General features: G+C 58.0%; 2 protein-coding genes and 1 long non-coding RNA gene across 16 annotated transcripts in view; 2 read left to right on the forward strand and 1 right to left on the reverse strand.

Moving 5' to 3' along the window:
* Nucleotides 1–3,744, forward strand: part of CARMIL3 (capping protein regulator and myosin 1 linker 3) — a 16,855-nt gene extending 13,111 nt beyond the window's left edge. For 2 of the 11 annotated variants that reach the window (XM_037834595.1, XM_037834596.1), the window contains exons 34-40: nt 29–160; nt 826–892; nt 988–1,077; nt 2,679–2,797; nt 2,877–3,057; nt 3,229–3,339; nt 3,479–3,744. In XM_037834595.1, coding sequence (XP_037690523.1) covers nt 29–160; nt 826–892; nt 988–1,077; nt 2,679–2,797; nt 2,877–3,057; nt 3,229–3,339; nt 3,479–3,507 — 729 coding nt within the window. In that variant the 3' untranslated portion in view covers nt 3,508–3,744. Of the gene's footprint in view, nt 1–28; nt 161–825; nt 893–987; nt 1,078–2,678; nt 2,798–2,876 lie in introns of all 11 variants that reach the window. The other 9 variants (XM_037834597.1, XM_037834598.1, XM_037834592.1 and 6 more) reach the window with 6 other exon arrangements.
* The window catches only part of LOC119532330, a 24,091-nt gene extending 17,774 nt beyond the window's left edge, over nt 1–6,317 (reverse strand). Inside the window, exon 1 of the long non-coding RNA XR_005216517.1 lies at nt 6,260–6,317. This is a non-coding gene — a long non-coding RNA (uncharacterized LOC119532330). The remainder of the gene's footprint in view (nt 1–6,259) is intronic.
* Nucleotides 5,707–12,280, forward strand: CPNE6 (copine 6). 4 transcript variants are annotated; one of them, XM_037834600.1, is made up of 18 exons: nt 5,778–5,806; nt 6,196–6,310; nt 7,139–7,310; nt 7,713–7,892; nt 8,238–8,312; nt 8,480–8,554; nt 8,725–8,808; nt 8,912–9,001; nt 9,379–9,483; nt 9,710–9,796; nt 10,029–10,088; nt 10,345–10,478; nt 10,554–10,608; nt 10,701–10,752; nt 11,081–11,214; nt 11,346–11,582; nt 11,767–11,941; nt 12,064–12,280. In XM_037834600.1, the coding sequence occupies exons 3-17, from the start codon at nt 7,143–7,145 to the stop codon at nt 11,902–11,904; spliced, it is 1,674 nt and encodes a 557-aa protein (XP_037690528.1). In that variant the 5' UTR covers nt 5,778–5,806; nt 6,196–6,310; nt 7,139–7,142; the 3' UTR covers nt 11,905–11,941; nt 12,064–12,280. The 4 variants fall into 4 exon arrangements, with proteins under 4 accessions (XP_037690527.1, XP_037690529.1, XP_037690530.1 ...); XM_037834599.1 differs by lacking the exon at nt 6,196–6,310 and having other exon boundaries at nt 5,707–5,806; XM_037834601.1 differs by lacking the exon at nt 6,196–6,310 and having other exon boundaries at nt 5,721–5,806; nt 7,116–7,310.
* Nucleotides 12,281–13,306: the final 1,026 nt, after the last annotated feature.

Here is a 13,306-nt window from a genome sequence, read left to right on the forward strand (position 1 = left end):
GCATGTGAAACACGAGACCTTGTTCCAGGGCACAGACGGGTCAGAGCCAGGGGAGGGGGGCCCGGCCCAGGGGACCACGCAGCAGCCAACTCGGGTCCATGGTGTCGCCCTTCCTGGACTGGGAAGAGCCAAGGGTTGGAGCTTTGACGGGAAACGAGAGGTGAGGGGGGCTTGGGGTGGGCAACTGAGGGTCCCGTGGTTCCTGTCTTCCCCCCTCCTGGTCCTCTCCCCTGTCCATGGCAGTTTCCCCAATACATGGACAGAGCAAGATGCTTTGGTGTGAGGTGTTGCTGCAATTGTGCCTCTGCCACCCACTTGCCCATGTAATCCTGGATGAGTCACTTAACCTCTTGGAGCTCCTACTTCCCTGATGCAAAATGGGGGTCATAAAAATACTTAATCTCTAGAACTACATCTCCCAAACTTTGGTGACTTAATTACCACCCATATGACCGATTTTTACCTTTTCTACTTACCACCTGTGTTATTATTAACATAATATCTTTACTTAAATAAATCACCTGTTTTTTTTTAACTTAGTCTAGACCTAAGCATTATCATCTTTAAAACCACAGGATTTTTGTACCAGTTACAGTTTTTCTATGACACAGTAAAATAAACACATAACTATTAACAGTATGTTCATTTGTGAATTGCCTCAAACCATTTCTTATGCCAATAGGGTGGTTTGAGAGCCACTTTCTGGGAAACGTGATGTGAGTGTCTAAGGACTGAGGACATGATATGCTAGAGCAGAAGTCAGAGGTGGGGTTCTGTGCCCATGGAGGGGACTTTTCTTATGACCTGACTCAGCTCTCCTTTCAGGGAACAGGCTCAGACCCGGAGGGCAGCACCCAGGCTTGGCCGAAACGGCGCTCTTCGGATGATGCAGGTGAGAGTGGTTGCCCTCACTCCCTTCTTTGACCCCTCTCCTGATGACCCAATCCCTCTTAACTTGCCTGTCCCCTGTCTCATCCCCTACTACAGGGCCTGGAGCCTGGAAGCCACCACCACCACCCCAAAGTACCAAGCCAAACTTCAGCGCCATGCGCCGGGCAGAGGCCACCTGGCATATAGGTACTAAAAGCCTCCTCTCAGGTAGCGGCACGGAAGGCCCAAAGTGTGTCCAAAGAAACAGGAAGCCACGTCCCTGTGTTGGGGACTTTACAACCAAGGTGGGGCAGTGGGAAGTCAACACTTGAAAATGTTTAAGGACATTTACGAAGCTATGGCCAAAAAAAGACTAAACAACCCAAACCAAAGAAAGGTTCTACAGAACAAAAGTGCCCCCCTCCCCTCCCCTTGCCCAGGTTGGCAGATGGAACCATTCCTTATGGTTGGCTCCATCGAATTCTCTAAGCAGGTGGCCTCTGGTCACCGTCAGCAGAGTGGTGCCCTCTATAAAGAAGGCCACTCTCTGCACCTCAGCTGGAGACAAGGTGGCCACACCATGCTGCTAGCAAGTTCTTGCTAGGCCAGGCCCACCTCAAACATTCCAGTGTCCTCCAAAAATAACTCACCCACCTACAGGTCACTCGAAAGGTGCCAGAAAAAAGGGCACGTGGGCACAAGAGCACTGGTGTAGCACTCAGATGCCCTGGGCATTAGTCCTGGCTCAGCCACCCGTCTACTGACCAGTCATTTAACTTCTGGCTTTGTGACTCTGGAGAAATAAAGGGGAGGGGGGTGTTAATACAGGCCTGGTACCTGCCTTCCTCCGCTGGGTTCAGAGCACCTTTCACTTAGGTAGACACTAAAGAAAAGCTGGTCAGTTCAGCATCAAGTTCACACAGACCTGAACTATGGCCCTCCAACAATATGGACATGGGCAAAATCTCCCTGTGGATGTGGACACCCTCCTTCCCCACTCACCCACCCCCCCACCCACCCATCCAGGCTGGGGCAGGAGGAGTAGAAAGAGCTAAGAGATGAGCACAGGGCCTCACGCTCCCCATTGCACCCTCCTGCCCCTGCCCCACCCTCCCTCTTGGTGCAGAGCCCAGGCTGGACTGAGAGGCTTGGCAATGCCCACTCACCTGCCCTGTCCTCTGAGACCAACCCAGTTCTCAGAGCCTCTTTGCTGATTTTCCCATCCCACATACAAAGCAGTTAAAACACCCAAAGTGGGGGTCCATGCCTCATTTTGGAGACCACAAGAGTCAGATCCTCCACGGCACACACACCTGCTGCCAGCACCCTCCAGGGCTCTCTCTTGCACACCCCTCACAGACACCCTCCAGATCGTCCCACACTCAGGTCCATGCTGCATAAAGCCATGGGGGCTGGGAGTGGGTGGGTGGGGGTGCACAGGCACCTCTCCTTGAGGATCTCCCCATCTAAATCAGACTGGCAGACAGAGTTCTGGGAATGCCAGGCTGCAGCCTTGGCAGAGCCCCAAGCACTGCAGCCTGGATGGGCAGCTATGCCCCAGGACCCAGCAGGCCCTGGGCCCTGGCTCTGCCCCTCTGGAGGTGATGGGCTCAGAACGATCATTGGGACCCAGGGTTAAGGAAATGTGGGAGCAGAAGGGGGTGTTGAGGGCAAAGGTGTAGGAGCACGTGGGCATGGGGGGTAGGGTAAAGTCCTGGCCTGCAGAGCTTCATGGGGAGAGGCAGCAGGGCGAGGGCAACGCAAGAATGCCTTTTCCTGCAGCTTTCTCCTTTCTTCCCACCCCCCAGCTGAGGAGAGTGCCCCCAACCACAGCTGCCAGAGCCCCAGCCCATCTTCCCAAGACGGGGAAGAGGAGAAGGAGGGGCCCCTATTTCCAGAGAGGACAGTTCCGGCTAGGAATGCCAAGGTGAGGGCTGGGGAAGGGGGCAAGGGAAGCACCATCATGAGGCAAAGAAACTGACCCAGCATCTTCCTTCCTCTATCAGCAGCAGGACCCCCCTTTAGCTCCGCGGCCCCCCAAGCCAGTGGCTGTGCCCAGGAGCCGCCGGCACCCCCAGGAGCCAGGGGTCAGGGAGGAGGCTGAGGCTGGGGGTGCAGCCCCAGGAATGAACAAACCCCGGCTAAGGCTGGGCTCACAGCAAGATCAAGAGGAGCTCGAGGCCCAAGGTCTGCCAGCCTGGCTGGGTGGGGGGCGGGGGCGACTCCGGGACCTTGCTGCCCACATCGGCTCCCCTGCCGGGGCGTGGAATGAACAACAGCCGAGCGTCATGGCCTGGAAGAGCGTCCCAGTCTGCGAGCCCCACTCATGTGTCAGGCTTGCCTTGACTGTCACTTCAGGTGCCCCTGACCCAGGCCGCCGGACCGCCCCGCTGAAGCCCAAGAGGACGCGGCGAGCACAGTCCTGCGATAAGCTGGAGCCTGATCGGAGACGGCCCCCGGACCCCACAGGTGCCACTGGGGAGGGAGGAGGATGGGGCCCTTTCCCAGCCGTCCATCCGTCTGTCCAACCTGCCCCCACCCCCACCCCACCCCCCGTGCAAGCTGGCTCCCTTGCCCAGGAAACAGCACCCACCGGGTTTGTCCCCAGCAGGAACCAGTGAGCCAGGAACAGACTGACAGCAACATCCTTCCCAGCCCTCCTCTCGACATGTGCCTCACAGGGTCTCAGACCCCCGCCCACCCTCGCACCCCCAGGCCCCTCTGCCAGCCCCCAGTCCCCACCAGGCAGGGCGAGGCATGGGGGTGTGTGGGAGGTGGGGGACAGGAGAGGAGCGAGCCACCTGGAGGAGGGGTGCTCGCTGCCTCACTCTGATGAGAGCTTCGGGCTGGGGGCTTTTCTCCCCCCCCCCCGGGAGGGCGGGTCTCTGTCCCTCTATCCCCAGGGGGCTCTCTCCTCACTTGTACAGAATTAAAAAAAACGAAATCACTACTTGTCTCAAGTCTCTGCTGACTTCCCCATCTACTACCCCACACCCCACCATCTGCTCCCCTTCCCACAAGTCCCCAGAACTTGGCCACAGTTGGGAAAAAGAGAGGAACACCCCATGGGGGTGGAGCGGGGACTCTGCGAGGAGCAGAGGGGAAGGGGCTTTCACAGAGCCCCAAAGAACTGCCAGGAGGGAAGAGGACTGAGGAGTCCCCAAGCCAGTGTGGGCATTCTGTGCAGGGTCAGGGCTGAGCTGGCCACAGAAGGGGCTGAAATGATAGGGGTGTGTGCGTGTGTGTGTGTGTGTGTGTGTGTGTGTGTGTGTGTGTGTCTGTGTGTGTGTACCCGGAACGTTCTCCACTTTGGGGACATGGTGGGGTTGGAAGGTACGGGGAGGACACTGGGGAGCAGTGTGCTCTGTGTGTGTGCACATATTCTCACTAATTGTGGAATTAAATGGTATGTCATTCTGGGAGCACCATCAATAGTCAGAAATCTCAACAACAAACCGGCCTATAGGTGAGCAGAAGTGCCCATGGAGTGAGATCAACAATTAAATTATTTCCCTCTGGTGTACCAGCAAATTCTACCTTGGAATTCAAGATTCCCATCTAGAGGCTCCCCCTCTGTGAAGTCCTTGGATGCCCTCCCTGACTCATTCAACCTGAACCCTCCATCATTGTGCACCCCCCACCCCCCATTGTGAACAGGCCCATAACTTTGCACCTGTCACATTTAATTGCCTTCATGTATTGGTTTATCACTGGTCTGTGTGCCTATTCTGTAGACAAGTCTATCTCTCCTAGGGGCAAGGCTGCGTCTTAATCACCTTTGTACCTCAGGACCTGGCCCAGTGCCTAGAACCTAGGAGAAGTTCAACAAGTGACTGCCACCTTAGCACATGAGCAGCTAAGAGGCTGGAGGGCGAAAGCTCTTGCCCTCTCGTCCCAGATAACCATGTGCCCAAATGTCTTCATGTGTGGTTTGCAGCTCGCTAGGCAATTGTTCACTTCCCCTGGTCTCACTCAGGAATGAATAATGTCTTGTTTCCTTACGATCTGTGCGTGATAGGGCCCCTCCCGCAAGGATGTGCCCATATGGGCAGAATTTTGGGGGTGGGTATACATTGCAGGCACCAGCAAGATGCCCTGGGGGTCAGTCATTCAGCCCATCACCCCTCTGTGCAGCCCCTGTGTTCAGAATGTGAGACTGAATGTCCTTAAGCAATGCTGCCCATTTCCTTGTATCTTCCTACAAAAGGGTGGCTAGGGAACTGGACATCATTCTCAAAGCTATGAGGTTCAGCACAACACATAAGTTTTCTAAGGAGTACGTGAAGATATATACTCTGTGTATTCTGGGTGGTGTGCGAGTGAGTGTGTGTGCGTGTGTGACAAGTATAGCCCAGCGTTCCTTTATATGTGACTCTGAACTATCCTTAGTAAGTGTAACATTGAACGTATTGCGAGCCTGTGTGTGTTTCCCTACGTGGGTCCGTGCGGCTGTAACTGTCATGGTGTCACAGGGAGTTTATGTACCAGCGCCTGTGCGTGTCGAGATATGTGTGAGTCTGTGAGTCATGGGTGCATGTGTCTCCACCATTCCTCTGTGTGAATGTGTGTGCGCACACCACCACAATGTGTGTGTCTCTGGGATTCTGGGTGTGGGTGTGGTGTCAAGGGGAGGATGTGTGTCACTGTGTCTGTGGGGGTCCTGCCTCTGAGCCACCCCCAGCCCGCCCTCCTCCCCCGGCTCTGTGGCTCCCTCCCAGGCCATAGCCCTGCCCCTCCCCTCCCCTCTTCTCCCTTCTCCCTCCCCGCCCGGTCTGTGCGGGGGGAGCTAGTGCTGCAGCCCCCCCACCCCTCCCCATCCAGGCCCCATAAATAGCAGCAGAGCCGGAGCGGAGCCGGCGCCAGCGGCTGGAGCAGCAAGGGAATCAGGGCCAGGACCAAGAGAGCTGGAGAGAGGAGCCCCCGCCTGAGAGTCCAGGTGAGCCCATCCTTCACCCCCAGCCCAGCCCTGGCCAGCCCGCTCTCCATAACAATAGCACCCCCGGCCCCAAAGAGGTCCCCAGCCCTGTCCCCCTTTTGCCCTGCCTGATCCCCTCACCACCACATAACCCTGCCTACCTCAGGAGCCGGGCGGTCACTTTGAGACTTGTGGCTGGAAGGCAGACACCCCCCACCCTGCCCCAGCCCCGCCCCTCCCTCACATATCCAGAAAGGCACAGACTGTCAGGAGGTGAGCACCCAGCCAGGGAAGGGTCCCAGTTCCGAGGGAGGTACGGGAACTGTCACCCCCTTCTAGAGACAGATGCACGACTGGGGTCAGACACACGGGTGGGGGCACTCAGACACCATAAAGCACACTCGCTCAAGGAAGCACGACATGGGACCAGACAACCTCACCCTGAGACGTGGACAGACACAGAGATGGACTGACCAGCCATGAACCCGGGCCGGCGTGCCCCTGCCTGCTGCTGCCTGAGGCTTGGTACCACAGCTGGGGGAGGGTGATGAGCGTGCATCCCACAAGCAGCATGGAGGGGGGCGCAGCAACCCCAAAATCCTGTCGCTAAGAGACAGTGCCAGCGCTGCCAAGAAGTGTGAGAACAGGGGAGGTGGGGAGGGATGAGAAGCTTGTCATAGTGAGAGCCCCTGCCAGGAACCCGGAGGGCTTTCGGCAGGGATAGGGCTGTGCCTCTAACCATCCAAGCCCACACCCCTACCTTTCCATCCGCCAGCCAGGAGGTGAGGGGTGGGGGGCAGCCTAGCAGGGTCCCTTTCAGCCTGTCTCCTCCTGCCCACCATGGACTCCCTTCCTGAGACCAGTCCTCATCAGAACTCCAGGGGCCTCTCCACCCCCTTTCCCCACCCCTTTGCCCCAGTTGAGCTCCCTCGTGCCAAGACTGAGCGCAGCACTGGCTCAAACATCAGCCAGGAAATCAGCAGAAGGTACTGAGGCAGCAGAAAGCATGGATCAATTGATGGCCCTGGGAGCCAAGACTGCCGGGAACCCACCCCCTCCCAACACTCTGGCCCTCTTAGCCCCATCCACAAGGGGTAACAGACGTACAGGAGTCCCGTACAGGAGTTGGAAGCCTGGGTCCTCTACCCTCCCAGCTCAGAATCCCCAGGAAGCCAAGCAGAGGTCAGGGGAAACAAGAGGTCCGTGAGATGGCAGGGCCTCGGGAAGGAGGGCTCCCAGAGGACGTTTGTGCCATCTAGGTCTCTGGAGTCCTCCACTGCAGGTGAGGATAGACCCTTCACCTGGCAGGTGTCCCCTCTCTGGTGTCCAGGCTCATCTGCTCTGACCCCACAGTGACATGTCGGACCCTGAGATGGGATGGGTGCCTGAGCCCCCAGCCATGACGCTGGGGGCCTCGCGGGTGGAGCTGCGGGTGTCCTGCCATGGCCTCTTGGACCGAGACACACTCACCAAGCCCCACCCCTGCGTGCTGCTCAAGCTCTACTCGGATGAGCAGTGGGTGGAGGTGAGAGGGGGCTTGGATCTTTCCTCAACTAACCTCCTGGCCTGAGAAGGGGGGAGGCTTGGCGGGGGCACTGAAGGTCTCATAGGATTGTGGGAATACCTTGGAGACAGTTGTGCCATCATTACAAACACAAACCTTTGTATAGCTTCCAAAGCCCGCAGAGTTGCAGATGGTTCTGAGATAGCCCCAGAGGCAGTGGGATGGCTCCCAAAGGTCTTAGGATAGCCCGAGCGCTCATGGTCCAGTGGGCCAAGAGTGCCCCAAGGCTGGGGTCCAGCCTAGAGAGGGAAGAGCTAGACCCTGCTGGACGTGGGGCCCAGGGAGAGCTGTTATGGAGGGGCCGGTCCAGGCCAGGGCAAAAGTAGCCCCGTTCCCAGAGGGCCCTTGCCCCGCCCGCTGCAGGTGGAACGCACCGAGGTGCTGCGCTCCTGCTCCAGCCCTGTCTTTTCCCGAGTGCTGGCCCTGGAGTACTTTTTTGAGGAGAAGCAGCCCCTGCAGTTCCACGTATTTGACGCTGAGGATGGAGCCACCAGCCCCCGCAATGACACCTTCCTTGGCTCTACGGAGTGCACCTTGGGCCAGGTTTGCATTCCAGCCCCACCCCATCCCATCCCATCCCACCCCACCCCCCATAGCTTCAGCCTCTGGAAGCCCCAAAAAGAGAGAGCTTGGACTCTGGAGCTAGTTCAAACCTGGCTTGGATCCCACCCCCACCATTCGCTGGCTGTGCTGCCTTGGACAAGATACGTAACCTCTCTGAGGGGGTCACAGTGCCCACCTCTGCAGGTGGCTGTGGAAATTAAGTCCAGCCCTAGCTCAAGTTTAACCCCCATGGGCATTCAAAAGGCACTTATTACTCTGCCCCTCCTACCTGGCCAGGGCTGGTGGGGATGTTACAACTCAGCATCCCTCCACCTCCTTCCCCAGATTGTGTCACAAACCAAGGTCATTAAGCCACTCCTGCTGAAGAATGGGAAGACTGCGGGCAAGTCCACCATCACGGTAGGCAGTCACCCATACTCACCCATGGCCAGGAATTCAATGCCACTGCATGGACATCCACAGTGACATCATGCTCAGGGCCCACCCCCACCCAAAGGAAGAGGGGTGGCGGTGGGGGTGGGTGGGGAGTTGGGGCTAGTGTCCTGCTACTTGTGCCCCCCTTGCAGATCGTGGCCGAGGAGGTATCTGGCACCAACGACTATGTGCAACTCACCTTCAGAGCCCACAAACTGGATAATAAGGTGGGAACTCTGGAGTCCAGGCCCCTGCCTCCTCTCCTAGAGAGGCTAAGACCTCCCACTCAAGACTGTCCCCAGGGTCTCAACCCTGCCCCCTGCTCAGCATCAGCCCCTTCCCCAACCCTCCCTGCAGACCTCACCAGACTCATAGGCCCTTTCCCCCGGATCCTCAGGATCTGTTCAGCAAGTCTGACCCCTTCATGGAGATCTATAAGACCAATGGGGACCAGAACGACCAGCTGGTCTGGAGGACCGAGGTTGGTGCCTGGGGCTATGGGGTTGGAGGGAGGGAGGGAGGGAGGGAGAACAGGGTAGGGAAACCTAGACGAGAGGTGACCAGTCCCCTGGTGTCTCTCCAAGGTGGTGAAGAATAACCTGAACCCCAGCTGGGAGCCGTTCCGCCTGTCCCTGCACTCTCTGTGCAGCTGTGACGTCCGCCGGCCTCTCAAGGTGAAGCCGCCAACCAAGCAAGGGCAGCCTACTTGGAGCATCCAGCCCGCTCTCCGAGACCCTCCTCCCTCTCCCCCATTAAACCATGCGATGAGCCTTTCCGCCGGTAGGGTAAATAACAGGCCACACAGCTCAATGTTAAGCTCCCCACACACGTGCCTTTTATCAGAGGCCAAATTCCCTGCCAGACTGAGCCAAAGAAGGAAGTTCAGGTGGCCTCTCTGGGCAGGTTGGGGAAGTCTGTTTGGACCTAGACACTGTTAGGCCCCCACCCTCCCTGGGTCTCTCCACCTCCCCAGCCCCTCATCCCGGGAAAGCCCTGCAAAGCCCTGCAAAGCATCCCCTGACCCTGACCCCATCCCTCCTTGCCTTCTCAGTTCCTGGTATATGACTATGACTCGAGTGGGAAGCATGACTTCATCGGCGAGTTCACCAGCTCCTTCCAGGAGATGCAGGAAGGGACAGCAAACTCAGAGCAGGAGGTGCCACAGAGACCCCACCCCAGCCCAGCCCCCCAAAATCCCACCCAGATCCCCAGAAGAGTGCTGAATGAATGAATGAATGAATGAGGGTGATGCTGAAGAGACTACTCTGGTTGAGTCTAAGGACTTGGAGAGTCTTGCCTTGGGAGACTCTGCTGGAAGGGGGTAAAAGGGATCACCTGATGGAACTGTGACCATGAACTTGTGGGGTGGGGTTGGGGTCTAGATGCAGTGGGACTGTATCAACCCCAAGTACCGGGACAAGAAGAAGAATTACAAGAGTTCAGGGACCGTGGTGCTGACCCAGTGCACGGTAAAACCCAGTTCCTGCCTCAAGCCCTGCGCCAGTTCTTGCCCTGACCACAACCTCAATTCAGCCCTTCCTGGTCTCAAAAATCAGCTTCTCTGCTTCTGGGAACTCTTGTACTATCCCACCCCCAACTTCACCCTCAAAACCCCTGGTTCCTCCACCTTCCCCACAGAAGCCCCACCCAGCTCCCTCCTCGAAGGACCTTCCCCCACCTCACCTCACCTCCTCCCACCAGGTGGAGAAAGTACATACCTTCCTGGATTACATCATGGGTGGCTGCCAGATCAGCTTCACGGTAAAGGCCCAAGGGGATGGGGCATAGGAAAGAGAGAGGGCCTAAGCCCATAGTGAAACAGACAGAGACCAGAATCCTTGGAGTTCTCATGAACTTTGGTAATGCCAGCCTGCACCCCACACCCCATGCCATAATGAGACTCCCTGTGGCTCCCCCAGACTCATTTTAGCCCCCCCTACAGATGCCAGCTCTGGCCCAGCCTCTCTGTTGGCTCTCATGGCTGGGGCCTGACGCTTTCTCTCCCTACCCCCGCCAGGTGGCCATCGACTTCACCGCCTCCAATGGTGACCCAAGGAGCAGCCAGTCCCTACACTGCCTCAGCCCCCGCCAGCCCAACCACTACCTGCAGGCCCTGCGTGCGGTGGGGGGCATCTGCCAGGACTACGATAGGTAGGGGGAGGCGGCTGGCAGCCTGGTAGGGAGGCCTTTACCCAATGGGCCCCCATAGCCTTTTCTTCTCCTCAGTGACAAGAGGTTCCCAGCATTTGGCTTTGGGGCTCGAATCCCCCCCAACTTCGAGGTAGGCTGGGTGCCAGGGGGAAGGAGGAGATGGTGGGAGAGTCAGAGAAGAAGGAAAGACATCCCCTCACTGCCTTCTCCTCACCTTCACAGGTGTCCCATGACTTTGCTATCAATTTTGATCCGGAAAATCCTGAATGTGAAGGTAAGAGAGGAGGTTTCCACCAGTCCCACCTCCTCCCACCCCCACTCCATACACACTTGCTGCACACATCTGCATACCTCATACAGGAGAACAGACTCCATTCCGGTGGGCCCAGCTCCCTGCCCCTTCCACCCATCCAAGGCCTCTCTTCATCTGGAAAGACTTCCAGCTCCACATCTGCCCACCCGAACTGTTCAGTGAGGAACTCGGAGGGAGGGCAAGCCTGAGACAGGGAAGCACCTTCTTGCTTTAAGGAATGTGTCAGCAAGTCAGCAAGTGCTCCCTGCTGATCTCTGTCAGCCTCACCTCCTCTTCTCTCTGCCCACAGAGATCTCCGGGGTCATTGCCTCCTACCGTCGCTGCCTGCCCCAGATCCAGCTCTACGGTCCCACCAACGTGGCCCCCATCATCAACCGCGTGGCTGGGCCCGCCCAGCGGGAGCAGAGCACCGGCCAAGCCACGGTGAGGAGCCTGAGCCCGCAACCGGGCACCGGCCCAGGTGTTCTCCGCTGGCTCCAGGGCCGGGGCCTGGGCTTGGGGCGGGTGCCAGCTCCCTTGCACACAGCGCTGACCCTCCTCCCCCCTGCCCTCAGAAGTACTCGGTGCTGCTGGTGCTCACCGACGGCGTGGTGAGCGACATGGCGGAGACCCGCGCCGCCATCGTGCGCGCCTCGCGCCTGCCCATGTCCATCATCATCGTGGGCGTGGGCAATGCCGACTTTTCCGACATGCGGCTGCTGGACGGCGATGACGGTACTTTGCGCTGTCCCCGAGGGGTGCCTGCGGCCCGCGACATCGTCCAGTTCGTGCCCTTCCGGGACTTCAAGGATGTGAGTGCCCGGCGCCCCCTCCCGGCCGAGGGGGAGCTCATGCCCCCATATCTGATCTGTCTCTCCCATGGAGTTGAAGTCCTGAAGTCCTGGCCACCCCGAAGCCCCGCCCCTCCTTCACCTGACCCCGCCCCCGACTCCCCCGCTCTCGGGCGCCTAACCACGTCTCCGCCCCAACCCCCAGACCCCACCCTCAGCGCTCGCTAAGTGCGTCCTGGCCGAGGTGCCCCGGCAGGTGGTGGAATACTACGCCAGCCAGGGCATCAGCCCCGGAGCTCCCAGGCCCTGCACGCCCGCCACGACCCCCAGCCCTAGCCCGTGACTGCCACCCACCAGACCGACACTCCCTCAGCCTCTCAGTGAGTCCTGGGGGCCCAAGGGGGAGGGGGGAAATAAGGGGGTGCAATGTGGGGCCTAGTGAAGCCCCGCTTCGCTTAGTGTGGTGCATAGGAGTGTTTATGACTATATCACCACCTCCCAGGTGCCTGTCCTGACCCTTGTGACTCAAGTGACCAGTGCCTCCCACCCTTGGGCCAGCTGTGCCTCCCCTCCCCTCCCCGCCCCGGTCCCGGAAGTGAGTGGTGGAGTGCCCCCATCTCTCAAGGCCCCAAGCCCCTCAGTCCTATGGCCCCTTGGTGACTTCCTTCAGTGATCCTGACTTTCCTTCTGGCTGTTAATAAAGGGAACCATTCTAAGCACCTCAGCTTCTACCTGTCATGCCTCAGTTGCCCACTGGGCATCTGCAGCACCCCACACCACCACCACCGCCCACACACTGTGAGAGAGGAGGACAAGCACCCTTCAAAATCTGAGCCAGAGCTCCCCAGACAGTCTGCTGTCTCTGCAGTCTCACCCCAACTATGTGCTGGTGGAGTCTGAGGAGCCCCCACCCTCACCTCCCAACCCAGGGGGTCCAGGCACCATGGGGGTTAATTACAGCAGATGGGGGGTAATGAGAGGCTGTCAAGGGGGCAGGCTGATGTCTCCAGAAAAGCCCAGCTGAACCCCTCTAGGGGCTGAACCCCGGCCCCCACACAGCTGTGGGGCGGGCTAAGAAAGTGTGTTGAGGGCCTGAAGGGGGGCAGCAGGTCTGAGCTACGAGTGGATTAGGGATATGAAGAAGACATCCAAAGGTCTGCAGCCTGGGTTTCCTGAGTATGTGAAAGGTGTGTGTTCATGTGCTGTACATCCCTGACCGTCAACATGAGTGTGCCCAGCTGTGTACTCTTCATGATAACATCCACCACAGCAAACCATTTTTAGCATGTATCAAACTTTGTAGGAAGTGCTTTAAGTGCATTCACTCTCATTAGGTAGGTACCATTATTTTCTCTGTTTTTCTGATGAAGCAAGTGAGGCTTGACTTTAAGTCACCCATGGTCAAAGAACCATGGTCAAAGAACTTGAGCCCAGGCCTGTCTGACTCCAGCACCCACACTTTTAATCACTACAGTGTGCAGCTCCTGTTTGAGGTGGATCTGCATGACTCACCTCAAGACCCAGGTGTATGTATATGTGGCTTAGTTTTGTGTACAGGTGTAGGCATCTGTGGCTGGGTACCTCTGCTCACATGTGCCACGCAGTCAAGGAAGATGAGCAAGAGCAGTAGTGGGCTGGGATGGCAGCTCCAGAGAGCAGGCAAGACACGGGGGAAATTCAGGTTGCAGGAAGAAGAACTGGGCTGCTGGAGGGACTGCTTCTTGCCCCAGCTTCTACCTTCAACC

The sequence above is a fragment of the Choloepus didactylus genome, chromosome 4, assembly GCF_015220235.1.
Source record: "Choloepus didactylus isolate mChoDid1 chromosome 4, mChoDid1.pri, whole genome shotgun sequence".
Taxonomy (NCBI): domain Eukaryota; kingdom Metazoa; phylum Chordata; class Mammalia; order Pilosa; family Megalonychidae; genus Choloepus; species Choloepus didactylus.